Source organism: Panthera tigris, chromosome D4 (assembly GCF_018350195.1).
Source record: "Panthera tigris isolate Pti1 chromosome D4, P.tigris_Pti1_mat1.1, whole genome shotgun sequence".
NCBI lineage: Eukaryota > Metazoa > Chordata > Mammalia > Carnivora > Felidae > Panthera > Panthera tigris.
Window position 1 is genome coordinate 88479123 of NC_056672.1, and position 25677 is coordinate 88504799.

The window sequence follows — 25677 nt, forward strand, 5'->3', positions numbered from 1 at the left end:
TTTTCTTTTTGGTAACATTACGAGGTTGGATCTGGGAGCTCCCTATTTAATGATACTCAGGAACTATTGCTAGTATTTTAGGCATGATAGTGGTAATAGTTATAGTTTATGATTTTAGAGATTTATACTAGAAGAATCCATGGTTGAAACGATGTCTAGGATTTGCTTCATACTAATAAAAGGTGAGGGGAGTAAATGAGGTATAGATGAAACTCAGATAGAGCACCTGGGTGGTTCAGTTGGTTAAGCATCTGACTTTGGCTCAGGTCATGGTCTCGTGGTTCATGAGTTCAAGCCCCAAATGGGGCTTTGCAGTGTGGAGCCTGCTAGGGATTCTCTCTCTGTCCTTCCCTCATTGTGCACGCGCGCGCGCTCTCTCTCTCTCTCTCTCTCTCTCTCTCTCTCTCTCTCTCTCTCAAAATAAAGAAGCTTAAGAAAAAAGACTCAGCTGGCTGTGAGTTCATTGAAACTGGATAAGTATAGGGTAGGAGCATTGTACTCTTCTGTCTACTTTTTTTTTTTTTTTTAAGTTTACTTATTTTGAGAGAGAAAGAGAGAGAGAATCCTAAGCAGGCTCCGCACTGTCAGTGCAGAGTCCAATGCAGGGCTCGAAGTCATGAACCATGAGATCATGACCTGAGCCAAAGTCAGACACTTAACTGACTGAGCCACCCAGGCGGCCCCTTCTACTTCCTGTACACTTTTGAGATTTTCCATGATTTAAAGTTTTAAAAACTATTGTAACTTACTGCAATTAAAATGAATGGAACTCTCTCTAATAACCCATTTATAAGGATGCAGTAACTATCAATTCACAGCTACTTCTGCCATCCCCTTCTATTCATTTCTACAGATAGTCATTATTTCTCAAGTCATAGTTTTACAATGTAGGTTGAACCATCCAAAATTGCCATTTTGGGGTACAGCAAAAATATCCGTAGATTGGCAGTTCATTCAGCCTGATGCATGGAAGCCAGCTAAAAAGTCTGGTGTTTTCTACACGCTGCCTGCATTCACTGCCATGTTCTTCCTTCCTGGCAAAGCCTGGCTACTAGGTATCAGAGCCTATGCTTTTATGATTGGATTGGATTCCAGGTTTTTAAAAGCTATTACTCATCATTAAATGGTCGTAGTAAAACTCTTACTGTTGTTTCAAAGAGGTTTGGGGAGGAGGGAGAGAAGGAGAGACAAGCAGGTACAATGAGTACATCACCCTCCGGTAAAAATTAGCCTCTCACGTTCAAATACAAGAGACCACTGTAACTAAACCATGGAGGCGGGGGGGATATGATACAAGATGATGTCAGAGGCGGACAGGGGCCGGATCATGTAGGGTCTTGTGGAATTTTTAAATAGGAGTTTAATGCTCTGCCTGCTGCCAGAAAGTGTTACTCTAGATGCTGCGTGAACATGGGTTGTAGCAGAAACAGGACCCCGGCTAAATTGTGTAGTCCAGGGAACGAGTCAGGATGAGGTGGTTCAGACCAGGGTGGTGGCTGTGCACCTGGGGGGGGGGTGCCCTGGAGGTGTGACTTTTGTAGGGATTACGTAAGTTCACGTGAGGTATTTGGAAAGGTACCTAGTATGTAGAACGTCCTCAGTCATTGGCCTGTTGTCATCGTTGTGAAAATATTAAAAAGCAGCCGTTTTCTGAACATACAGTGATATTCCAGGCACGATTCTAAAGTGCATCACGTTTCTTAGCACACTTAATTCACTCGCCATTTTGTGGGTTGTTTTTTGTTGGTTTTTTTTTTAATGTTTATTTATTTTGAGGTGTGCAAGAGTAGAGGACGTCGGGCGGGGGGAGGCGGGGGTGGAGAGAATCCCAAGCAGGCCCCGTGCTGTCAGCACAGAGCCCGACGCGAGGCTCAAACTCACGAATCATGAGATCATGACCCGAGCTGAAATGAAGAGTGGGTCGCCCAACCGACCGAGCCACCCAGGCGCCCCAACTCACTCTTTGGAGTTGGGTGGTTCATTATTCCCATCTCACAGAAGACGGACTTCAGCACCGCTCTGCCTGCCTTTGAAGGACACTCCTCTAAGGCTCCTGTGCAGTGACCCATTTCTAAAAGCCTCCGTCACAGCCAAGAAGACTTCACACTTAACTAATATTAATGGTCCTTCAAATCTAGCACTGGTCTTCCCTAAAGCACCAATTTCCAGACAGAAATAAAGCGTGTGGTTCCTGAGACAGCTTTGAGTCAGCACGCGCCCTAAGTTAGCAGCATCCTCTGAGCATAAGATTTGCAGACTTGGACAAAATTCAGCTATGGTCATCATTTCAACAATGGAGCTAATTTAAGCTTATTTCTGCAGGATGGGAAAGTCATTATGAAATAAAAGTGCCCAAATGGGGAGAAAAGACACTGTAAATCACTTCGCATCAGCTGCTGAGGAGTTCAGCCAAATACTAGGGAGTCAAAAGGAGTGGTGTTCATAATCGCCTAGAAATGTTTTTAAACTTTCTCATTTAGGGGAACTCTTGAGGGGCTGGTTTTCCTGCCCCTGGCATCGTGTCAAGCAGAGGTGCAGGCAGCAAGGCAGATAAACATTCAAAGTTCCCTCCCGCCATAAATCACGTTTTCAGAGAACTGTGGACACAGAATAGCTTGAGAACTTCTGACTCGTAGGAAGTCCCTGTCCAGGGTCCAGCTTCTTTTGTGGTGGTTAGAGCATCCGTCCCAGAACTAATCAGACTGCTCTTGATTTTTCCATTTGTCCCAGCTGTGAGCGCCTTCTTTCCGCGGATGTGGCCTGCCGTTTGATGATGACCCCTCATCCTATCTCGCTTCCTGCCCCTTTTGTTTTTCAGCAGCCCTCTTCCAGCGGGAGCGTGTTTGGGTCTGGAAACACTGGAAGAGGGGGAGGTTTCTTCAGTGGCCTTGGAGGGAAACCCAGCCTGGATGCGGCCAACAAAAACCCATTCAGCTCGGCCAGCGGGGGCTTTGGGTCTGCAGCCACTCCAAGTAAGTTGAGACCGCTTTCCCGGTCCCTTGGCCCCATAATGCCATTGTCGTCCCCGTGGTGGTATCAGAGCTTCGGTGCCAAGCGTAGAAAGGAAAGAGGGGGTCTGGAAGGCTTTTAGACGGACCAAAGCAGTGTGTTCGGTTTTTATTTTGTTTTTTTTTATTTTTGGTCTTTTAATGAGATGTCCTACAGAACCGTGAAAAGACATCAGAGCTGCAGGGTGAGGATCTGGGCCCTGAGCTCCTCCCGCCTTCTCTCCCAAGGCCCAAATCACTGTTTCTTAGGGTTGAAATGACTTGAAGTGAATACAGCCGGACAGGCATAAATGCAGCCGAGCAAGCCGGGTGTGCTCAGAGAAGGAGCATCTGGGGGTCCGTTGTGTAGTACTCTTCTTTGAGTTTGCTTTACAATTCAGCTGCCATAGAGAAATGTTATCCAAAACTCGGAGCCTTCATTATTTCCCATCTCTTACATTTTTGTCTTATTTTCCACTGAAGCTGTATCTTTCTGCTGGCACTTTTTTCTCCAGCTAATTTTTCAAATTCTTTGTTGATCCGTCTATTCGTGGGTGGAAATGAGAGAAATTTGGGTTTTTTTCATCTTTAAAAAAAAAAAAAAAACCCACCGCCAGTGGAGGCTGAGAAGGGAACTCAGGACCTGTCGTCTTCATCCCTGCGTCCCTCATTTAGCACGCTACACGCGAAGCATCTCTCGACCGCTGTGCTGTCCAAGATCTTCATGAATCGGAAGCTGATGTTCCACACACAGGACAGATATTTCCTTCGCGTTAAGGCTCATGCAGTTAAAAGTAAAATTCTCTATCCTGAGTCTCCAGATTCGCTGATTAGCTGTTTTGATGTCACTGTCCATCTGGTAATATATAAGGAAAGATTACAGTCAAGAGACACAGACCTCTTGACTTGTGAAATTATATAATCAGAAATCTTTGTTCTGTAGCTCTCAGTCTGCCAGGACGAATTTCAAATCCTAGAATGAAGCATTTTTAAAAATCGAGTCTAGCAGTTTTCAAAAACTGTTTGTGTCTGCGGGTGAACTTCTAAGCAGAATCCCGATGCGTGAAACAGATGGAAACAGGTCTGCATGGAAGCAGGGGTCAAGAACCAGAGACACGCCTGGGTGGTTTCCCCGTCTTCTCCCCAGCCCTCAACTGCAGGGCTCCATAGCATGTACTTTGAAAACAGGATCCTTGTACGGCACTGTCTCCATTTTCCAATGAGAAAACAAGCCCCAGACGGTTAGGTGATTTTTTTTTTTTTTTTTTTTTTTTTAAGTCACAAAGCCAGAAAGCGGCAGATCTAGAACTCTGCCAGATCACATCGAGCATACAAAACAGCATCTGGCACAGAAGAGGCACTTGATTAACGTGCTACTTACAAATGTGGGTTTCGCCCACAGGTAGGTTACCGTCTGCGATACTGTGCCACTAACCCGTTTTGTTGAGACTTAGGTGTGCCATATCCTTGTAAAAACCCCTTTCCTCCTGGCTGATGCATTTCTTATGCCGTGGCTCTTAGCTGTCCTCATGAGAGCTCATGAGAGCCAGCTCCTCGCATACTCCCCAGTTCTGCATGCAGTGACCTCGTGCTGGGTAGCCCAGACACAGCCTTCGTGCGAGTATTTTCACATCATGGAAACTGGACCACACCGCAAGTCAGTGCTGCCTCCTCTACCCCAGTCTGATGTTCGCTGGCACACCGTCGTTCCCGATTCTCTAATTCGGGTTTAAAATTAAACCAGAAACTTCAGAAGATGATACCAGATTCTTGATCTCAGACACACCTGCTCGTCTTCCTGTTCCTAAGCATTGGTTTTTGTAAACTGGCAGTTTACTTTCATGTGGCGGAGCCGTTTCAGTGAATTTGAAAGGGGACGGGAAAGGCTTAACATGATCCTGTTTTTAAGACTGCATGTACGATTCGATAGTGAAAGGGACCGCAGCCTCTGTAGCCCAGAAGGAGAAGGAGAACAGTGGAGAAGGAGGAGCTAAAAGTCATCTGGGGACGGGCATTGCCCTCACCACAGAACTAAGGATGCTTTCTGCAAACCACTGGGGACAACGTCTTTCTCTCGGGTGACTGTGCACCATTTGGTGCTTCCGAGTGCAGCGTCTTTCCCGGGCCGTATAGACGGACTCTCCGGGTTCCCTTCCTGCCTCTCATACAGTCCCTCTTCTGCTGCTTCTCTCTGTCCTTGCAGCCGTGTCCCTGTTGTCATCTGGGTTATCACACTAGTGTCCAGATTCCCCTCCCTGCTTCCAGCCTCCTCCCCTGGCATCTGGACGTCCACACCAAGCTGAGTGTTTTAAACTCTGCTTTTCTTTTGCCACTGACCCTACACAGAACCCCTGGCAGCTTCCCACTGACTTGCCAGCTCCTCGACTTGAAAGTCCGGGCCCTCAGTGAGCTGCCCCATACACTCTTCTGTCCCCCCAACGTGTTCCCTCTGCCTCGGCCAGTTGCCCTGCTGGCTGTCATTCATACGCACACACCCCCCAACTCTCCCCGCGTCAACACCAGGGCTCACCTCCCTCCTCTCCACCCGCCGAGCCTGCCCTTCCTTTTGGGGTGACTGTAAGCCTGTGCCTCTGTGCGGCTTGGCCTGGAGGCCACAGGGGTCCACCGTGATCTCTCTCTCGAATCCCACCGTCCCTGTGTTCCTTTCCTTCATGTGACGTCGAGCAGAAGGAAACGGACTTTTAGGGACCGCGTTCCGTGTGCCGGCGGCTCAGAGTGGTTGGACCAGCCACTTCTCACAACAGTACTTTAGATGTGCCTGTCCCCGTTTCGCCAGTCAAGAAATAGGTTCCCAGAAGGGGTGTGGACTTGACAGAGGTGGCAGCCGTTAGGTGGAGCAGCCGGGCTTTCATCCGACTGTTTCCAGAACCCTGATCCGCCGTGTTGCCTCCTGGATCCCCCTGGCCTTGCAGCCGGACACGGTTCCTCCTGGGTGCATCCTGTCTGACAGCCCTCGGGCTCGTTCCCTGTAGCGTCGAACTTGCTCCCCTGCAGATAGATATCTGAACACAGATTGAGCGACCAGCAGTTTCCCTTGTGACATTTAGGCCCCAGGCCGCCTGCTCCTGAAGCTGCCCTCTTTACTTCCGAGAGGTAATCCGACGTCTGCCGTGACTGGGAGAGACAAGCCGGGAACACTTGCTTGGAGTTGGCCTGTTCTTTATCCAGAAGCTCCCACCTTGCAAGGGTTTCTGCTCTCTGTCTTCCCCGGAGACTCTACCAGAGATACACTGTTTACTCCTGGGGTCGCTAAAAATTCAGCACCACTGTGAATCGTTACCTACCTGAATAAGGACCTACCGCCTCCTCGAGTCTTGTCCGAAGGACACTGGTTAGAACCTCTCTCAGCACATTCTTTCTATTCGGAGGCCTGAAAGACATATCTGTGTGAGGATAAAGAAGCCATTTGATGAGAATCTTTTGGGCCCACAAGCCTCCCTTTACAAATGTTCTTTAAGAAAATGTCTTGGAAAGCGGGGCGCCTGCGTGGCTTAGTCAGCTAAGCATCCAGCTTCGGCTCAGGTCATGATCTCATGGTTCATGGGTTCAGGCCCCACACCGGGCTTTGCACTGACAGTCCAGAGACTGGAGCCTGCTTCAGATTCTGTGTCTCCCTCTCTCTGCCTCTCCCCTGCTTGTACTCTATCTCTCTCTCTAAAAATAAACATTAAGGAAGGAAGGAGAGGGGAGGAGGAGAGGAAAGGAAAGAGGGAGGGAGGGAGGGAGGGAGGAAGGAAGGAAAGAAAAGAAAAGAAAAGGAAAAGAAAAGAAAAGAAAAGAAAAGAAAAGAAGGAAGAAAATGTCTTGGAAAAGTATCCTGGACAAGAGCTACTTGAGAACCTCCTTCTCTGATAAATTATATCAGGCATAACTTCGGTTGAACCCTGACGTTGGATCATGCAAGTGTTTTCACTAAATGAAAGACCCAAGAGGATCCGTGCCATGCCAGCAGGAGGAAGCCCAGAGCAGACGCCAGTCGTCCCTGTACTTGCCACCTCCCAAGAGCCCCCAGACAGCTCTGCGAAGACCGGCTTCCCCACGGGCTGCTCTTTCCACAAGTGAAGAGGCGTCTCTTTAAACGACAACATACTGTCCCAACAACCAAGCTCCCCTCTCACTTACCGCATGTCAAGAGCCGGAGGCTGCCTTATTTCGGAGGCACTAGGAGAGGACAGAGAGAGAAGCTGTCGAGCACAGATAGAAGGAGAGAAGCAGACCTCACTGGATGCCACCTGGCTTCAAGCAGCCTGGATCCTGGAATGTTTCACCACCGGGCGGAGCTCCCTTAGAGACCGCAGAGGGAAACTGTTACAACTTGAGTGTTTTAACTCTCACGACCTTGACAAAATGAAAAGGATTCCATTTTCTGCCACTGATCTGCTCTGCGTCTTAGTATATCGAACATGTTATATTGAACATGAGTGGGCTGTAGCAGGAGGAAGAATTAAATGGAGGGGAAGTTCTATTTTCTGAGGACCCGCCATCAGCCCGACTAGGCGCTCTGCGCCCATCAGCTCTTCCAATCTTCACAGCAGCCGTGTGGACCCCCTCACTGTCCCCACTGTATCTCCAAGGAAACGGGGACCCGGGAAGCTGAAGTCCTTGCCCACAGCTGCTAGGCATTCTGAGCCAGGGCTGGCTGCAGAACTCCTGTGTATTCCGCTGTGACGCCCGAGAGCGTCTTGCAGGCAGAGGAATCTCCGGGAGGTGACGGGATGCAGACACCCGGAAACTTCTCGGTGTTCTCGGGCTTCAGGAATTTAAGTCTCCCAGCACCATCCCGGGAAAATCATTTCAGCTCCGTAGTGCCGATTTCTCCAAGAGGAGAGTTAGCCCCGGATCTTGTACTTGAATTGATTTGCCGTTTGGAATTTTTACCTCGTCAGGACTGCCAAAGTCGGAAGGTTGCAGTCCTCTCTGTTCGTGAGATGCCAAGTAAAAGGAGTGGCCGAGAAGCCCGTCGTTCGTCTCCAGTGTCGAGTGTACTGCCACTGGAAATAAAACGTGGCCTCTAAGCTAACTCGGGGCGTTGAAGAGGGCATCTTGTAGCCTCCCCCTGTGAATCCCTCTAGAAAAGGGGGACAGATAGTCTCGTGGCACCGCGTACAAGGGCGATGAGAAAGAGCTTGTTAACCACTCCCGCCGTCCGTGCCCGGCACACTCCTAGCCGAGCTCTCCAACGGCCAGCAGGAGTTTTCCAGAGCAGGGACCGCGTGGTGGCCCGGGGCTCTATGTACTGCTGCCTAGAAATCTGAGGTGGTCGTGTCCCCGAGATAAGGCTCTCCACTTCCTGGATTGTCGATCAGGAGCATTGCAGCTGCAGATATTAGCGGTCGCAGGGGGATCCTGAGACTGACAGGGTAGTGGTGGGTCACCTCTTCGAACAAGTTGACTTTCGAGAGCGAGTTACTCCCCTCTTCTCGCCGTCACCTTCCCCGTGAGCACGTGAACGGCTCCGGGGAAGCCCAGTCTCGTGCGGACGTTTGTACTTCTCACTTGGTGATGTGGTGTGAGCTCTCCGTTCCCCACCCGGGGCACCGGTGCAGCGCCCTGCCTACTCCTCTGCCTTTGGGCCTCCACCCGAGTTCAGGACAGCTTCTCCCTGCCGTCTTGTGGGTGCAAACTTCTTTTAATAAAACACCCATCCACGCACGGTAGGGAAGTGCGAATTGTCTCTCCCCTCTCCCATAAAAAGGTTAAGGAAAAATTCCTGATAGAAAACAGCGTGCCGTTTGGGTTACCCAAGTGTTTCTGCATGCAGGATTTTGGCTCCGTCCCTATTAATGGTCAAATGTGCGTTTCTCGTAACAGACGCAAACACCCCTCACCTGTCTTAGTTTTTAGGAGTTCGTTTCCTCTGTTCCTCTGGTTCCTGGCACGGATTCAGTGTGTAGAGGGAGTGACCCACTAGATAAGCATCTGAGAGGTCAAGGGCTTCGTTGAACCGCTTAGGAAAAGGCAGTCAGGCTGGAAGTCTTCAGTTCCTCGGGACATCCCCGGCTCCCGTCAGGTCGGAGCTGGGAACACCGTGGTTTGTCTCGTCTCGCCTGCCATTCCCTGAGCAGATCGGCAACCGCAAACACGCCCGACCCGACTGTAAAAGCAGACAGCCGGAAGCCATTACGCTTGGTTTGGATCGGCCCGACTCTGTTTTCTCTCGCTTGACAAAATGCGAGGTTTTCGTGTGAGGAGGGGAATGAAAGCGAGCCCTGTCCTTCAGAAGAAGACAGTTTTGCAGGAAGCCGGTGGGTGGACCTGATTACCTGGGGGAGCACAGGTGCGCTTCCGCAGAAGCCTCGTCCCCCGGGGCCGCTGCAGCTCCCCGTACCGTGTGCCTTTGGAATCCGGAACCTGGGCTCCCAGAGGCTAACCGCTGGTCATCGAGACACGTGCAGATCAGAGAGGGTGTCTGCCACGGCTCAGCTCCCTTGAATCCCAGACTCCTCGCTCGCCTCCCCTCAAACGCCTCGCTGCGGTGTCTTTTCTGCTCTAAGTAGATAAGGACCCTTCTCTCCCTCTGATCGCTCTCAACATGTTCTTCCTTTCTTCAGATACCTCTAATCTATTCGGAAACAGCGGGGCCAAGACATTTGGTGGATTTGCCAGCTCGTCGTTTGGAGAGCAGAAACCTGCCGGCACTTTCAGCTCTGGAGGAGGAAGTGTGGCGTCCCAAGGCTTCGGGTTCTCGACTCCAAATAAAACAGGTACTCTGATAGTTGTTAGCTGTGGTTCTTTTTAAACGTATGTTTACATACACATAGACACCCGGAAGGAGATCTCTCTAGGGTGGCTCTCAAGGGAGCAGGACTGGAGTGTGGATTCTCCCCAATTCATCTTTACGTTTACAGACCATCTACTGTGCTCCTAACACTGTTCTAGGTCTCCCGACCTGTTGAAAGCACAGAATGCATGTAGTGGAACCCTTAAGAGAACTCCATGTCTTCTTAGGGCAGAAAGCATTGTAAATATCTAGTGAGCGCAGAACAACCAAAGTGAGGGAACATATAAGAGAGCGATAACTAAAATATTAACCAGAAAGCACCGAGTCACAGACTACTTGTGTCCCATTAGCAGTCCTGGGCAAGACAGATGATCGGCCTAGTTTGGGGGCATTTTTAAACATTTTTTTAAACATTTATTTATTTTCGAGAGACCAAGAGAGACAACATGAGCTGGGGAGGGGCAGAGACAGAGTGGGAGACACAGAATCCAAAGCAGGCTTCAGGCTCTGAGCTATCTGCACAGAGCCTGACGCGGAGCTCGAACCCACGAACTCATGACCTGAGCTGAAGGCAGACGCTTAACCGGCTGAGCCGCCCATACACCCCGATCTGGCTGTTTTTTATGTCTGTTTCATTTGTCTTCTTTCCCAGATCACTGTTTGTTTGTTTTTTTGCTTTTGAGCATGACGTACAGTAATCTATCTACATGACGTGTACAATACCCATTTACCGCAAGTATACAGAGCAGTTACTCCTCACAGGTGAAACACCCTGGTGGAATCAAGAATTAAGAGCATCACCAGCACTGCTACCTACCCCAGCATTGCTTCTAAAATCTCCACGGGGGACTGGGCGACTTTCTATAATCATATACTGCGTTCATAATTTAAAAGTTTAAAGGGCAGCATATGTTTAGATAAAAAAAGAAAACACATACTTCATTTCTGTCAGCTGCCTCTCTGTCCTCTATCTCAAATCTACAGAGGGTCTGCGTTCCTGCCTCTATTCCATGGCAAATCATGTGAAAAGATTCCCCCCCCCCCGCCCCCACAAAAGATCAGAGGCAGAGTGGGGGAAGATGTTTGTGGAGAAAGGAGCTCTTTAAGGCAGACCCCAAGGGTGAACAGCCAGGATGCTTCTCCCTCGTGTACGGGAGCCTTTGAAATTATGTGCGTTCTGAGGAAGGGCCCTGCCGAGGACCGGATGCATGGGTGGCTCTAACTTAGGACTGTCCCACATTAGTGCCTGGAGTCCCACCTTTTAGAACCTAAATTGCTATGGTTTTCATACACTGTGCTCCTTTACTCGGATCTGTGACTTGGATGGGTTAGTCTTCGGTTGCCAGATTTTTGATACTCTAACTAGAATTTAAAACGCCCTGGACACGATCGCAGCTCCGTTTTGCCCCCAGCCTTCCTCACAGTGAACGATATAAAAGTGAGACGGCTACAAAGCTCTGGGTCCTAGTTAACAAAGTAAACATTTGACTAAGAAACTGTAGTTCACTGGGGCGCCTGGGTGGCTTGGTTGGTGAAGTAGCTGACTCGATCTCAGCTCCGGTCTTGATGTCAGGATCGTGAGTTCAAGCCCCGCACTGGGCTCCACACTGGGTGTGGAGCTTACTTAAAAAACAAAAGAAAAAAGAAATTTTAGTTCATTAGTGATTCTTAATTTATTTATTTTTTAATGTTTATTTATTTTTGAGACAGAGACAGAACATGAGTGGGAGAGGGGCAGAGAGAGGGAGACACAGGCTCCAGGCTCCGAGCCATCAGCACAGAGCCCAACGCGGGGCTTGAACTCGTCAACGCGCGATCATGACCTGAGCCGAAGTCGGACGCTCAACCGACTGAGCCACCCAGGCGCCCCGCTTAATTTATTTTTTTTAAGGAACCAGATAATGTTTTCTTCAAGTCACATGTTTTTCTTCTATGTTGTTCGTTATCCTGGGACCAGGGTTGACTTGGAGAATCTCAGGCTTTTATTCTTTTAAGTCGTAGAGAAAGTATATTCTCCTGCCTTTCAGAATCTTTTTCCCGTTCGATTGTTTGCCCCATAAAACCCTCAGACTGAGGATTCCCAGCAGAGAAAGCTACCTTTTAAATACAGGGGGCGTGAATGAACTGGTAGCCAGAGGTGACAGCGAGGGTGGAGGAAGACCGTGTCCCTTGTGCTTCTCGCACTTTGGCTGTCACTGCAGGACTTGGGGCAGTTTTCAGGGGGCTCCTGCTGTAGAAGGAGGTGCCCTGGGGTCCTGAGCACAAGGAAGGCTGCTTTAAGTAAAGGAGTCAGCCTTCCTGCCCAGGCAAAAGCAGATGCCTAAGACGTCATGATTGGTGTTTTGCTTTAAGACAGACTTTAGATATGGACCGTTTCAGTGGGTCTTTGAAAGATTCCAGAAGCGTCCATCCTCCCTCAGTACAGTTCCCTTAGGAAATAATAGTGCTGGAGAGGATTTGTAGGGGGGACCAAGGTGGGCAGGATGCTGTGCCCAGACCACCAGGCTCCCCCCACCCCCTGTTGCCGCGGTCGCCGTGGAGGGAGGCAGAGGGACACAGGCGGTTCAATGGCGGGCGCTCTCTTGAGTCACTCGACCCTTGCTCAGGTCCCAGTGCTACCACCGCCAGGCTGGCTGAACATAGGCAAATAGCTGTTTGTCATTTGTGCCTCAGTATTCTCTGAGCCTGTTTCCTTCACCTGCAAGGTAGGGACCCCAGGTTTATTGAGAGGATTGAGGCAAAGTATTGGGCAGCACCTGGGACCGTAGCTGGCACGTGGAGGGCCCTCAGTAAGTCGGGTATTTGATTATCACTGATTATTAGCAAATTTGTTTCCTTTACCGTGACCCAGGTTTGTTGTTTCAGGGCAGAGAGTGTGTGTGTGTGTGTGTGTGTGTGTGTGTGTGTGTGTGTGTGTGGTATATGTGATGGGGGGGTGGATGTGGTGTGTGTGGGTGTGTGTGTTTAATCTCCTCCTTCCCCCCCAACCCCCATCCGGTTTACTTTCTGTATCATTGTGACTTCTCGTTTTTCACTCGCCTTCCACCCAGAAGTCTGAATAATACTGCGTACAGGGCACTAGATACAGCCCCGTGTGTCTAGGAAGAAAGTGTAACGAGATCTGTGATCAGTCTTAAATAATTCAACGGCAGGGGTTTTTTAGCACTTTTTTTTTTTTCCAGTCTCTCGTGTTTGTAACCCAACAGTCTCCATTATCGTGGCTTGGAATTTCACTCGAGGTTTTAAAATCTAGAATGTTAACCCAAACGGGAGCCTGAGCAAAAAGTATCCTCACTGGCAATGGTAAATAAACGCAGGATTGCGTCACCAAATAACAAACAACAAAAGAATTCTGCTAATAGCTCTTCCTGCCCAGAATTTGATCTTTCCCGATTCAGGTAGCAGAAGCTTGTGGTGTGGTTATGCTTGTATAAGAAGGCCCGAGCCATCCCTCTGACAGCAGGACTCGCATCCCCAAAATGTGTGCCGGCAGTGTCCCCGGGGCCCCTTTACCTGCGCCGAAGCTGTTCTCCTTCCCCTTAGCGTGTCGCTCCTTAGGCCAGTGCTCGTTTTAAGAGACTCCTCGCTAGAACACAGTGCTTGTACCAGTTTATTCCATTCTGTTCAACAGACACTCCCTGGGGGTCTCTGCTCATAGCCTAACATGAGGTAAGCGGTATCTTGGGGTTGGGGAACCCCCTCAGGGGAAGGGTGTATTCCCACCCGGTGGGCATCCCCACCGGTCCAAGGAGGCCGCCTCGCAGCCCGATTTCTGTGCGATGATGGCCTGCGTGCATGCCGCCCCCGGGACCGTGTCCACGTGAGTGGCAGGGGGAGCCAGGCCCTGGGGGCTCTTCTCGGGGCCGGTCGATGGTCTTACCACATTTATCCAGTGGCCCTCTCCCCCCCCCCCCCCCCCCCACCCAGGGGAAGTTCGGTGTGCTTTTTTATTGAGGGGTAGCTCCCGACTACAGAGAGAAAGCGGTTTTTAAGGAATTTTTCTGTGGGGAGAGACGTGAGAGCCATAAGGCTTTAAATAAATAAAAAGCCCCTGGCCGAGCCCCAGTGCCGTGCGCCTCTCCATGTCTCCTGTAACCCAGTTTGTAGATTCTTCCCGAGAGCAGACCGAGCCTATGGCTTCATAACATGGGTTTTCACGATGCTGGCAGCCTAGCCTGTGTCGTGACAGTAATCGCATCTGTCATCTTTGACAGCCGGGCAGGGATTGGAGTTTTCAAGAATGCCTCTTCAGTGAGGAGTCTCAGAACAGAGCCGTGAGGCTGGGAAGGGGTCAGAAACGTGCCAGGTTGGTTCCTGGTGACGATCTGCCTCCACGAGACTTGGCGCTGACGGGTCCGGCTTGCCCGTGGGAAGGGCCGAGGGTCTCCCAGGCGAACACGAGGTCTGCTGGGCTCTGAGAGTTCCAGGAGCTCCCCTGGCCGACCCGCCCCCTCTGCGAGCGATGGAGGGGGTGGCTCGGTATTTAGGAAGGCTGTTGCCCCCACTTACAGTTTTTGGTATTTGAACTTCTAACGCATTTCCCCCTTTTTCCTTCCTCCTTCGATTTGATTTCTCACCGCTCATTGTCTTCTCTTCCTGTCTCCTTTCTTTTTCCCTGTTTCTGTTTGTTTGCCTCTGTTTTGCTCAGGTGGCTTCGGTGCTGCTCCAGTGTTTGGCAGCCCTCCTACTTTTGGGGGATCCCCTGGGTTTGGAGGGGTGCCAGCATTCGGTTCAGCCCCAGCCTTTACAAGCCCTCTGGGCTCGACGGGAGGCAAAGTGTTCGGAGAGGGTACTGCGGCCGCCAGCGCAGGAGGATTCGGGTAAGCCCCCCGGGGAGGGACCTGAGGACCGCCGAAAGCACTGGGGCCCCGGGACTCCTGTTTGGGAAAGTCCGTTCTCCTGACTGAGAACTGAAGCCCCCTCCCTCGAAATCGGCAAATGAGTCAGACCAGAGCTCCTGTTCCTTTCTGGGGAGGCCCATTTCTTCCCGGCCAGTCTGTCCAGTACGCAGGTGGACGGGAGCTATGTCGCCGTTCCCTGGAAACGTGGAGTGCTGGTCGGCAGACCCCTGTTCTCCTGGTGGGACCGAAGGATGATCAAAGAAAGGAAAACGGTCCCGTCCTGGCCGCGTCCTAGCCAGGATTGCCCCTGTGTGGCGACTTCTGTCAGGGAATCCAAAATGAATAGTTTCTGCCACGTTCTTTCCTCTTGGGATTGTTGTCGTCTACCCGTTGTCCTTGGGCAAGCCACTCCTGTGTCCCTGGCTCCTCTCCAGACCCGCAGAGTGGGTACTCGGTTCACAGTCCCGTGGGCCAGCTTCCACACGGGCACTGACTGCACATTGCAGTGTCTCGGTGACTGCTCGGCTTTCAAAGCTGCTCTTACGCCTTGTGCGCATCCTCCCTTGAAAACGCCGTGTTAGGGATTTGCTTTGAAGGGCCCCAGAAATTCAACCTGGTCGCCAAAACCCCAAGAAGAAAATAAATAGCTTTCACTGCACCACAAAGTCCCAATAAATGTATGTAGCGATGACGACGAAGTGACTCGTTCAGGAGACGTGTTAGTGTCTGAAATCACCGTCTGGTAGACCTGGCCCTGGCCGCGGAACTCAGGATACGTAAGGCTGTAGACCTGGGGAGGGCTTGGGGGCTTTGTTTGGGGGAATTGTCAGGGTACTTGGGATGAATCTTGGTGAAGGGATAGCGTCTTTATCTTGAAAGTAAATCAAAGTATGTTCTCATTCATACCCTCCCCCCCCCCCCCCCCCCCCCCACGAAAGATCCTAGTGCAGAAACACTGGCCACTTTCAAGAACATGAGCGAGTTGATGTATTGCCTCCTAAATTTCACGTCGAGAGTACAAGTTCTTTTAAGTTTCCCCCAGGAAACCCCAAGAATTAAAGTTAAGAAAAGCTTTTAAAGGAGCGTTGGGACCAACTTAAACCAGTATTCTTGGCGGGTTCCGATGGACACTAATGTCTCCAGTGACCGCTTGGCACGGGGTGCTGCGGAGTTGCAGGGTTTGGGGTTGACTGGGAATCTTGAGGTTTTATTTACTTATTTGAAACCTGCTATTTTCTTTACCAGTAGAAAAGTATCGTATTCTGTCTTGCGGGGGGGGGGGGGGGGTTTGGTTCACCCACATAAATCCTGACTGGCTGGTTGATTCCATTTTGTCAAAGAGGGCTGACAAGTACCAGCTCTGGCATGAGATGTCCCAGGTCCCTGGTCTGCCCCTGGCGGGCATCTGAGGAGCTTCCACTGTGCGTGGGAGGCCTGGAGCTGGGGTAGGAATAGAGCAGGAACAGGCAGGACCCCCGCAAGGGTCCGCTCACAGGACACCCTCACCTCATCGTGGAAAGTCCGCGATGGAAAGATCCAGAGAGGAGCTGAAGGCAAATAGCTGGGTGAAGGGGCTTGTCGATGAATGAGAAATGTCTGAGTGATGGGGTGAAGCCCAAGAATTACCAGGGATGGAAGAGCAAAAACTGTAGTGCTGATTAATTTCCGGATGACCCACAACTTCCAGACGGTGAATAAAAGCTAACACACTGGACTGGTTGCACTTGGGATTGTGCCCCTGGCCTCTTCCTTCCCGAAGCTGGAGATGTGCCCTGGGCCCCGGCCTGTTCTTTCCGAGAGGCCACTGGTTGAAACCGAGCACGTCCCCTCGATTCGTGTGTGCCGTGCAGCCCGAGACCTACCGGGGTGGCCGAGGCTTGTGGGCGGCGGGTGCCGGCGTGGCCCCACTAACCACAGTCTGGTCTCTCCCTGGAACCCAGGTTTGGGAGCAGCAGCAGCACCACGTCTTTCGGCACGCTGGCAAGTCAAAACGCTCCGACTTTCGGATCGCTGTCCCAACAGACTTCTGGATTTGGGACCCAGAGCAGGGGATTCTCTAGCTTTGGATCAGGCGGAGGAGGTAGGCGGCCAGACGTCGTTCCCTCGCCGTTTCCCTGCCCTTTCCTTAGGAAATGCCTCCCCCTGCCCCGCACCCCTAACAACACGAGTGGTTTTTACCTGGCTGTTCAGTTTCGTATTCTGCGGGGCCAAAAGTACTTCAAAGACAAAATGGTCTTTTGAGGCTATAATTACATTTGTAACATTGTGCCATTTCTTACCAAAGAAAGAAAAGACGGGCTTGATTTTCTCTCAAGATTTGAGAACCCAAAATAATAACCGTCTTACTAGACCTTGGTTTAAAAAATCCCAGCCGGCAAACTCAAAAAATAAGGCGTAGAGACTTCGCGAAACGTCTCTGATTTGTTAACCCTTGCCTCTTCAGATAGCAGACCACGTGTGTGATGCTTTTACCCGTGCCACACTCCTGCACTCCTGCACCTTGGAGAGGCAGTGGCACTCATTTATAAACAAAGACAAAACCTCCAAGGGGCCTATTTACCCAAAGGGCCAGAGAGTGAGCCGCAGGGCCAGGCCTAGACCTTAAGTGTCTTCACTGCTCTGGCCTCACCGAGAAGCGGCAAGTGATGGGAGAAGAAAAACGTAGTTTCCTAACGAAAGGGGTCCATGTGGCCCCAGGGCAGCCGAGCGGGAGGCGCCGTGCCGGGGACCCGCTGCCCACTCTTGGCGTGGGGGAGGGAAGAACCCAGAAGCACCCCTCACCTTCGTCGTCGTGGCCTGCAGGTGGGGGTCGGCGGGGCTCCCTGCGGGAGGGAGGAGCCCACCTCCACCTCTCAGATATGTGTGTGCTCACTTTGCCCCACCCTTTTTCCATCTTTTTCAGGATTCAGCTTTGGATCGTCTAACTCGTGAGTATCCATCTCGTTCCCAGCCGTTAGATAGGGAGAGGGGAGCGTGTGGTATGTGAGAATATGGGACTCCTTTGCTCTGTTGGTACATGTTTATCTGCTTTTCCTGTTTTCCTGTTGTATAAGCCCGTCCTGGAGGCATGGGGGTTCAGCGGCAGGTTTTGGGTTTCGTGGACCTGCTAATCGCGGTAGGAAATTGGCAGAAGGTGCCGGGCCTGGCCTCCTCGAGGGCCGCGCGTAAGAGAGAGCAGAGTGTGCCTTCCGAGGAGCAAGGCCCGGGTGGCGGGACCCGGGAGATGCTGTTCCTCAGTTCCCCGTTAGCGTCTCAGAAGCCTCGTGCTGCCCGCGGGCCTCCAGGCCCATCACCAGGCCTCATGTTTTGATCCTCGCTCTGTGCTTCTGTGTGGAATTGGTGCCACTAGAAGTGCAGAGCCCTGCCTCCGACCACAGGCGGTTGCATGAGCCCCGAAGCCCTTCTCAGAGCAGCAGCTGATACGCCTCTCTCCCGGCGCTTCCTTGCAGGTCTGTCCAGGGCTTTGGTGGCTGGAGAAGCTGAGTGGGTGTCCGTGTTCCTTCCTGGGACCAACTGCGTTCTGGGCTCCTCGTCACCGAGCAACACTGGAGCAGTCCTTTAACGTGGACATTCTCACTGCAGCACACCCAGAAACAGCAGAAACCAAAACTCCAGAGACGCTTGACCGCTTGTCTGTTTTGCTGTCGATTTCGTGTTGGTTGTCGCGTCCCCCTTCCTGGCCCCCCTCTATTAAACTCTTTGGTCTGTTTCCGTGCGGAATATATGTGGGCTTTGTCAGGTCACGGCCTTGGAGAGAGGTGTCCTCGTTGCTGTGGCTCTGAGAAACCTTCGCGGCCTTCCGCCAGCCCGCAGTGTGTGTGTGTGTGTCTTCGAGGATGGCGGCCGAAGTTGCCAGCGCAGGAGGTCGATGCAGGACGAGGGTAGGCGGGAGCTTCCCCCAGCTGCGCCCGGTCCCCTCGGGCCCGGGCCCTGGCGTAGGGAAGAGGTTGAGCGCCGGCCGGCCACCTTTTTGAGGTCGTGACTCGGTGTCTCCTTCTCGTGCTCTCGCTGCTGTTGGGTATCAGGACCCTCCAGGCCCGGCTTTGTGATTGGGTGGAGGGAAAGAAACTCGCTCACGCAGGCATCCGCTGAGTTTGGGAAGAGACGGTAGCACCTTCGGTGGAAGTACAGGTCGCCGTGAGGCGCGCGCGGAAGCTAGGCCGGCGGGTGCTGACGACGGGCCTGCCGCCCCTGGATCGGCCCCGTCCGCTCAGCTTCGCGATTTGGCCCTGGGTGCTGTGTGGCCACCGCCGATTTCTTCTGCTCTGCAGAGGACTGATCGAGAAGACAGCCTTTATCGACGGTGACGTTGGGCACCACGCCCGGCCCGCCGTCTGTTAGCGGCAGCGCAGATAACCGTCGGGCAGGCCTGGGCTTGCAGAGACACCGCTGCTGCCTGGCGGCACGACCAAGAGTTGGCCACGATGGTTCGGGGCCTCCGGCTCCGGTCCTGTCAGAGCGCGGGCGGTGCTGTCGCTTTCGGGTCTGGGCACGTTTTACTTCTCAGGCCCATGATGTCCTAGGCAGTTGCTGACGAACCAGGACCGCCCCGCATCCGGAGCCGGCGTGAGGATTTGTCCTCTTTGAGGCCAGAATGCAACCGTGCGTTGGCTCGGGTTCAGGGCAGGCGAAGGTCAGGAAGGGTCGTTTAGAGTTTTACGTTTTGGAAAGTTCTATTTTAAAATGTTTTAATAAAAGGTCTCCGTGTGATTTAACCTGTCACGTGACAGCCAGCGTGGTCTTGCCGGTTCTGTTGGCTTGCCGGGCGGGTGGGTGTCGGTGCAGTGCCCCGCGCCACGGCCGGCCCGGCTGGTCCCACTCTGCAGGGCTCGCCTGGGGGTTCCGCGTGAAGCACAGCTTCTGGAGCCCCTGCCCTGCAGACTGGGACTCGGGAGGCCCGGAATTGGGCCTGGAGGCCCTAGGGCGACGAGCACAGGCTCCTCAGAAGAGGAGTCCCATCATGCAGCAGCACTGTTAGGTTTCAGGAACCCCAGACCGGAACTGGATCCACGGTGTCCCTCGGTGACTTTCCCTTGCTCCCTGCGAGGCCTGGGAGAAAAGAGTAGGGGCCTGTCTGGGCCTCCCATTAATCAGGGCACCTGTCCGTCTCAAAGGGCTTGGACTTGAGTCGTTTAACACGTACCCTTTTTGGTCCTTGGGGAGCTGAAGAGCCGGTCTCCCCCTGCTCTTCCGTGAGGCCCCTTCAACTGTGGAGCAGGGGACAGCCCCCACGACCTCCACACAGCCGGACCCCGGGGCTTGATCCCCCCACCTGTGCTCTCCCTAATTTGCACACAGGGGCCAGCCGGAGACGACAGGAACTTAAATTCCCTGGGAAAAGCTCACAGCAGAGGGCCTCGCTTTAAAGGGGGCAAGGTGACGAGAGCTGACTTCTGCCTCGCCGGGTCGTCCTGCTGACTGGCATCCACACCGAGCCAGCCTCCTGCCCTCTTGTTTCCGCCCCCCCCCCCCAACCCCCCGAGGCTCTTTTTTATAAATAGAAGCTGGTTCGGCCTAAACCCTTGACCTCAAATTCTCTGCGTTAATCCTCCATTGAGGTGGCGTGTGACATCTCTCCATAAGGCCATATCAGCTGTGCCCGACCCGATAACGCCCCCGCCCCTCGCTGCCGGTGCTCCGGCCCCTCTGCGTTCCTTCGTCGGGGTCATCCCAGCACAACCCGCGTGCATCTGCCGAAACCCATGCTTCCAGGGGCGTGAACCTTTCCCGAAGAGGGAGCCGGAGTAGGAGTGTGGGGACCAGGTCCCCATGAGGGGAAGGGACCACAAGGGCTGCTTGGGCCCAGGAGGAGGTCCCCCGCTCTTGTCACGCAGCCAGCTGCAGCGGGTAGACGGGCAGCCTCGCTGGATCCGTTTGTATTTCTGCCGGCGCGACCCAGGAGAGGCAGGAAGGCAACGGGGAAGACGGTTTAACGAGCGAGGTTGTGTTTTGCTTGGCTTTTCCAGACACCAGTGCCATATATTCGCAGTTGGTGCTTCCGATGGCAACGCGGTGACAGAGGCCACAAATTGGGTTTCTCAGGGACAGAGGAACCTGAAAGGGGGGGGGGGGCGTGCATGCAAATTCCCTCGTGTGTTGATGTGGCCGTGAAGCCTTCTGGTACCTGAAGCAGCGGTGCCCTCGGTGCTTTCGGCGTGAGCCTCCTGGTGCTTACCCTCAGTTTTGCTCTCCGTTGCTGCTAACCTGCAGAGAAGTTTTCTCGGGCAGGTCTTTGCACTGCAGAGGGGGTGTCGACTCTGTAGGTTGACCCGATCCTAAGTCTCAGGAGCTCTGTCACCAGAGGTGAATGGAGATTGGAATGAAGGTTTTGCAAGGGGTCCTTTAGGGGGTCGTGAGGGTTGCCTGGCACCAAGCAGGTTCTCCCCTCACGGGGCCTTGCCCTACCAGGGTAGAGAGTTCTGGATTCTTGTGTCACCCTCTTCCAGTTCAGAGTGGGGGGTGTCTTCGAGCCCCTTGTCAAACACAGGACTCCACTGCATGAGGGATCGTCCCCCACTAACAAAGTTCCAACACGGAGAGCTCAACTCTGGGATTCTGATCAGAGAGCTCACTGGGGCCCTTGAACCTGTTCCTGACAAGCTTCACGGGTGGTCCGTGGGCCACATTTTGAGAAACCTTTTAACTGCGGTAATTCGAAATATTTTCCCCTCCAGGAGATCATCTGAGAGAGAACTCACTCCCGTCGACATGTTTTGTTGTGTTGTTTTTTGGTTTTTGGTTTGCCATTAATCCAAGGTAAGGGATCTTTCTGAAATTGTCAGTGAGAGACACAGAGTTCAAATTTCAGCTGCTTGTGGGGCATCTGCTCACACACACACACACACACACACACACACACACACACACACACACACTGCAGCACAAGTGGGCCGTCAGCTCCTGAACACTTTTCTCTGGGAAGCCCCCCGTCCCCCGTGATGCGTGGGACTGGGGAGTGCCTTCCTTGACCTCACCCTGCCTCCTGGCATGGCTCCTCCCACCTCCCTCCACACACCCTCCCCAGCTTGGGTCTCAGTCTCTCCCTTCCCTCCAGTCCCATCATCCCGTGGGCTCCATTCACTGTCCCACAGAACACCTGGCCGGCGCCCCTGAGCGCTTGCCCAACCTCACATTCTGTTCTTTCTACGTGTTGCCTGCCCAGTGGAAAACCCCTGGGCTGGGCTGTCAGGATCCGTCTCTCCCTCCTCCCATCCTCGTGCTCCCTGGTTTGTCTGCTCTTCCCTCGCTCGCATGTGGAAACAGGCAGTTAGACCAGGACTGTTTTAGCCCCCAACTTTTGTGTCTGGAAGGTGTCCCGTAGGAGGGGCGCCTGGGGGGCTCAGTCGGTTGAGCGGCCGACTTCGGCTCAGGTCATGATCTCGCCGTCTGTGAGTTCGAGCCCCGCGTCGGGCTCTGTGCTGACAGCTCAGAGCCCGGAGCCCGCTTCGGAGTCTGTGTCTCCCTCTGTCTCTGCCCCTCCCTTGCTCGCACTCTGTCCCTTTCTCTCAAAAATAAATATGCGTTAAAAAAAAATTGTTTTTTAATTAGAAAAAGGATAAGTCTCCTCTGGGAAGTTCGCGTACAGCCCGAACTAAAAAGGGCTCTGTGGTCAAGTAAGTTGGGGAGAAGACCAGACAGAGCAAAATTTTCCGATCGAAGGGCTCGTTTGAGCCTTTCATATGCAAATTTGCTTTGTGGATCAGTAAGATGACCTGGTCTGCCATTCCCGAAATCTTTGTGACCAGGGAACCTTTCTGCTGGAGCCAGATTCCTTGGAACTCCTGCTGGGAGCTGCCTCATGGCTGGTGTCACCGAACAGAAACATAGATTACTTCCTGGCGGGTGGTGTTTCTAACACATTCCTCTCTCGTATTCAGTTAGAACAACGGTGATAGTTCCCCGGACGCTTACAGTGGTGCCAGGCACTGTCTAGCCTGAGCACTTCACGGGCATTTTCACGTTTAACCTACAGGCTGGGGACTATAACCCACATCTTCCAGATGAGGACCTGAAGCCCGGAGAGCAAGCCGTTTGCCGAGTCTTAAGTCCGGTGGTGACCAGAGCCAGGAGGAAGCCGGGCAGAGCCACCTGCCCTGCCCGGCACCACACACCCCTGCCCTCTTAGGCCCGCCATTGGCTCTCACAGTGTTTCTTCCCCAATAGAGTCCTTCATTTCAGAAGAAATAGCTGCCTGCTTGTGCCGGGGACACTGCTGCGGCCCTTACCACGTGGGCCGACCGTGGACATGGACCGCAGCAAACGTTCCGCCTAACGTGCGGTTACGTGCCCCCACTCTGCTGGCTCCAGCCTTGTACGTGGTCATCGTCCGTCTAAACCACGGCCCCGGGGAGGGAGGCGGGGCAGAGGCTCAATCTGTTCAGCCCGTGTTGGTGCACACCACACACAGATGGGGGCTGACCGGCCGCTCTCTGATGAAGGCGATCGGACCCTGGAGGAAGCAGCTGGCTTCATGCCCTTGAGCCGTCTAATCCCCTCCTTCCTGTGCCGTCTCTTCTGGGGTCTGGCTTTGAGGCTTTCCAGAGTCCCCCAGGAGGTCAGGCCACAGACCCACCGAGGCAGCAGTTGCTCCGTTGTTCGGCCCCTCTCTGCTTATAAATAGAATCCTGTCCATTCCACAGCCCTGGCCGGAGATTCTCCACATTGTTTGCGGCCCGAGATCACCGGCTGCGGTCTGTGCGGGGAAGCGGGGGGGACGCAGGCAGGAGCCCGCTGCCGCACGTTGCAGCGAGCCGGGCTCTCCCCCATCGCGGTGTGTCCCCCCACGCCCCCTCCCCAGCACTGCCCCTGCCCACCCTCCCCTCGCAGGCCCGGCTGGGCTTGGGCCAGCGGGACACCAAGGAGGTGCTGCTTCCTGACCTCCCCGCGTTCGCTGTCCACGTTCACCCCTCGGCTTGGCCTTCCACCTAGAGTCCTGACCGTAGCCTGCGGGTCCCACATCTGGTCTCTCCTACCTCGGCCGCCCCCTCTTCTCGCCTCTCTGTCCTGACTCTCCAGGCCCCTCTGCGCTTTCTCCCTTCTTGATGGCCCGTTGTCCTCCCCCCCCCCCCCCCCACTCTGGGGCTTCCCCACTCAGTTTCTGCAGCCCTGCGTGTCCTCACGCCATTCCCACTCGCCTGCCAGGCTCAGGTTAAACAAGCACACTTGCCCCCTGTGCCTGCCCGGCTCGGACTCCACAGCTCCCCTCTCGTTCTCGCCTGTCGCTCTGCACTAGTTTGAGGCAGGCGTCGCGATTACAATTATTCATGTAATCGATCGCTTGATTTGTTGATCTAGTCTCGTCTTCCCCCCCCGCCCCCACCTCCAAAAGTCAGTTCCCAGAGGGCAGGGGCCATGTCAGCCTTGTGTGTCCGCCCGCGACCGCACCAAGACAGCATGAGTCAGGAACTGTGGAATAAATGCCACCCGGAGCAACTTCCCAGGCGGAAGCTAGGACGTGCTCAACAGCCAGACCCCGGCAGGAGATGACAAGGCTTGGGGGCAGGCCAGGAGCCCCGCACACCAGGGCCACACAGCAAGGGCCGTGTTCCAGCGGGGCCCGGGGGCCGGCTCCAGTGCTCTCTGCCCGGGCCGACCAGAGCCCCCGCCTGTCCCCACTGCGCTGGCCCCAGGAAGGCACTGGCTTTGCGCTACAGCAGCTGTCTGTGGCACTCTGGTGACAGCGAGCACAGACCGGACACGGGGACGCCTGGCCGTGAGGCTCTCTCACACCTGTCAGCTGGAGACGGTCACGTCATCTGGCCCAAACTGAAATGGGGCGGGTACCGCCTACCTCACAGGGCAGTTGTGCACAGGGCGGAGGGCAGTGCCTGGCAGAGCCCCTGGCCGCCTCACAGAGGAGCCCCGGTGCCCCCTGCCCCGGACACGCACCGCCCCCAGAGCTGACCAGCAGCGCTCACTTCCGGACCAGGCTCCCCAGAGGAGGGGCAGGGCCTCGGGCCAAAAGACCCCTTGGCCTTGGCCTCGTCTCCCCTTCAGCCTCATCCTGGCCCAGGAAGGAGGGTGCAGGGCCGGCCCCAGGGAAGGGTCACCCCCCACCCCCATCTTCCAGTCTCTAGGTTTCTGGCCCCGCCCCTTGCCAATCTCACCGCCCCAGAGCCCTCCGGCGGGCCAGGGGGGTGCAGGGGGAACAGGAAGGGCCGGCGTGGAGTCACTGGCTGCAGCTGACAAAGGAGCTGTGGGAACTGAGGGTACAAGCGCGACTGTCACCAGCCAGCGTTCTCAGCAGCCTTTAGAATTCTCAAGTCTCGAGATGTCTGCTTCTAAGTCACTTTCGTTTTCTGGGTTTTAGGGAACAGCGCGTGCCCCAGCGTAGGGAAATGGAAATGCTGTAATGCGGGTGGTTTGACAGCGTGGCCCGAACCCCTCCCGCCCGGGGCCCGAGGGAGCCGAGCTCCTCTCTTTATCCCGTAGCAGCAGTTGGCCCGGAGCTGAATCGAGCCCCGGGTCCGCTTCCCCTGGCGAGGGCTTCAGACGTCTGGCCTGGCCCGACTCCCCTCCGTAGGGTTGTCTTTTTTCATTCGGAGCCGTCGCGGCAACAGGAGTAAACGCCACGTCTGAGACACGCAAGCCAAGTGGTGCTCAGGCCGCGCTGTGGTTGCGAGCATCACAGATGGCGGGGACCAGCGGTCATCATCCAGAAGCACTTACTGACGTGTCGTACTTCCCGCGTGTGGCTCCCCTGCCGGTTCGCCATCCGCACGGCACGCCCGCCGTGCTCTCTCCTGTGGCACGCCGGGTCTGGCCGTTCCCAGCCACGCACTTCTCACCCGGGCCCTTTTCTCACCGGGTGTGCTAGCTGGCTGAAAGATGGGTGCTCAAGGGAGGAGGCGGTCCTGTCTGTGGCCCTGTCACACAGCAGAGCTGGCCCAGGTGGGAACCAAAGAAGCCTAGCAGTTTAGGGCTGAAGATCATCCGGTTTGCTTCCCCCACTTGAACGCAGAAGGGAGTCGAGACCCAAAGAGGGGAAGAAAGTGACTCAGCCTGGCAAGTAGAGTTTCTTGGTTAAGATCGTGGGTATTGTCTGCACCAAGATCCCGTCCTACCTGTGTGACCTCAGACAAGTCACTTAACCTCCCTTAGAGCCCTA

General features: G+C 53.9%; 1 protein-coding gene across 1 annotated transcript in view; it reads left to right on the top strand.

Annotated features, from left to right (window-relative positions):
- NUP214 (nucleoporin 214) overlaps window positions 1-18281 on the top strand; it is a 94007-nt gene extending 75726 nt beyond the window's left edge. Inside the window, 6 exon segments of the mRNA XM_042964819.1 lie at window positions 2819-2972; window positions 9560-9712; window positions 14378-14549; window positions 16511-16650; window positions 17473-17497; window positions 18020-18281. Coding sequence (XP_042820753.1) covers window positions 2819-2972; window positions 9560-9712; window positions 14378-14549; window positions 16511-16650; window positions 17473-17497; window positions 18020-18053 — 678 coding nt within the window. The 3' untranslated portion in view covers window positions 18054-18281.
- The last annotated feature ends 7396 nt before the right edge of the window (window positions 18282-25677 follow it).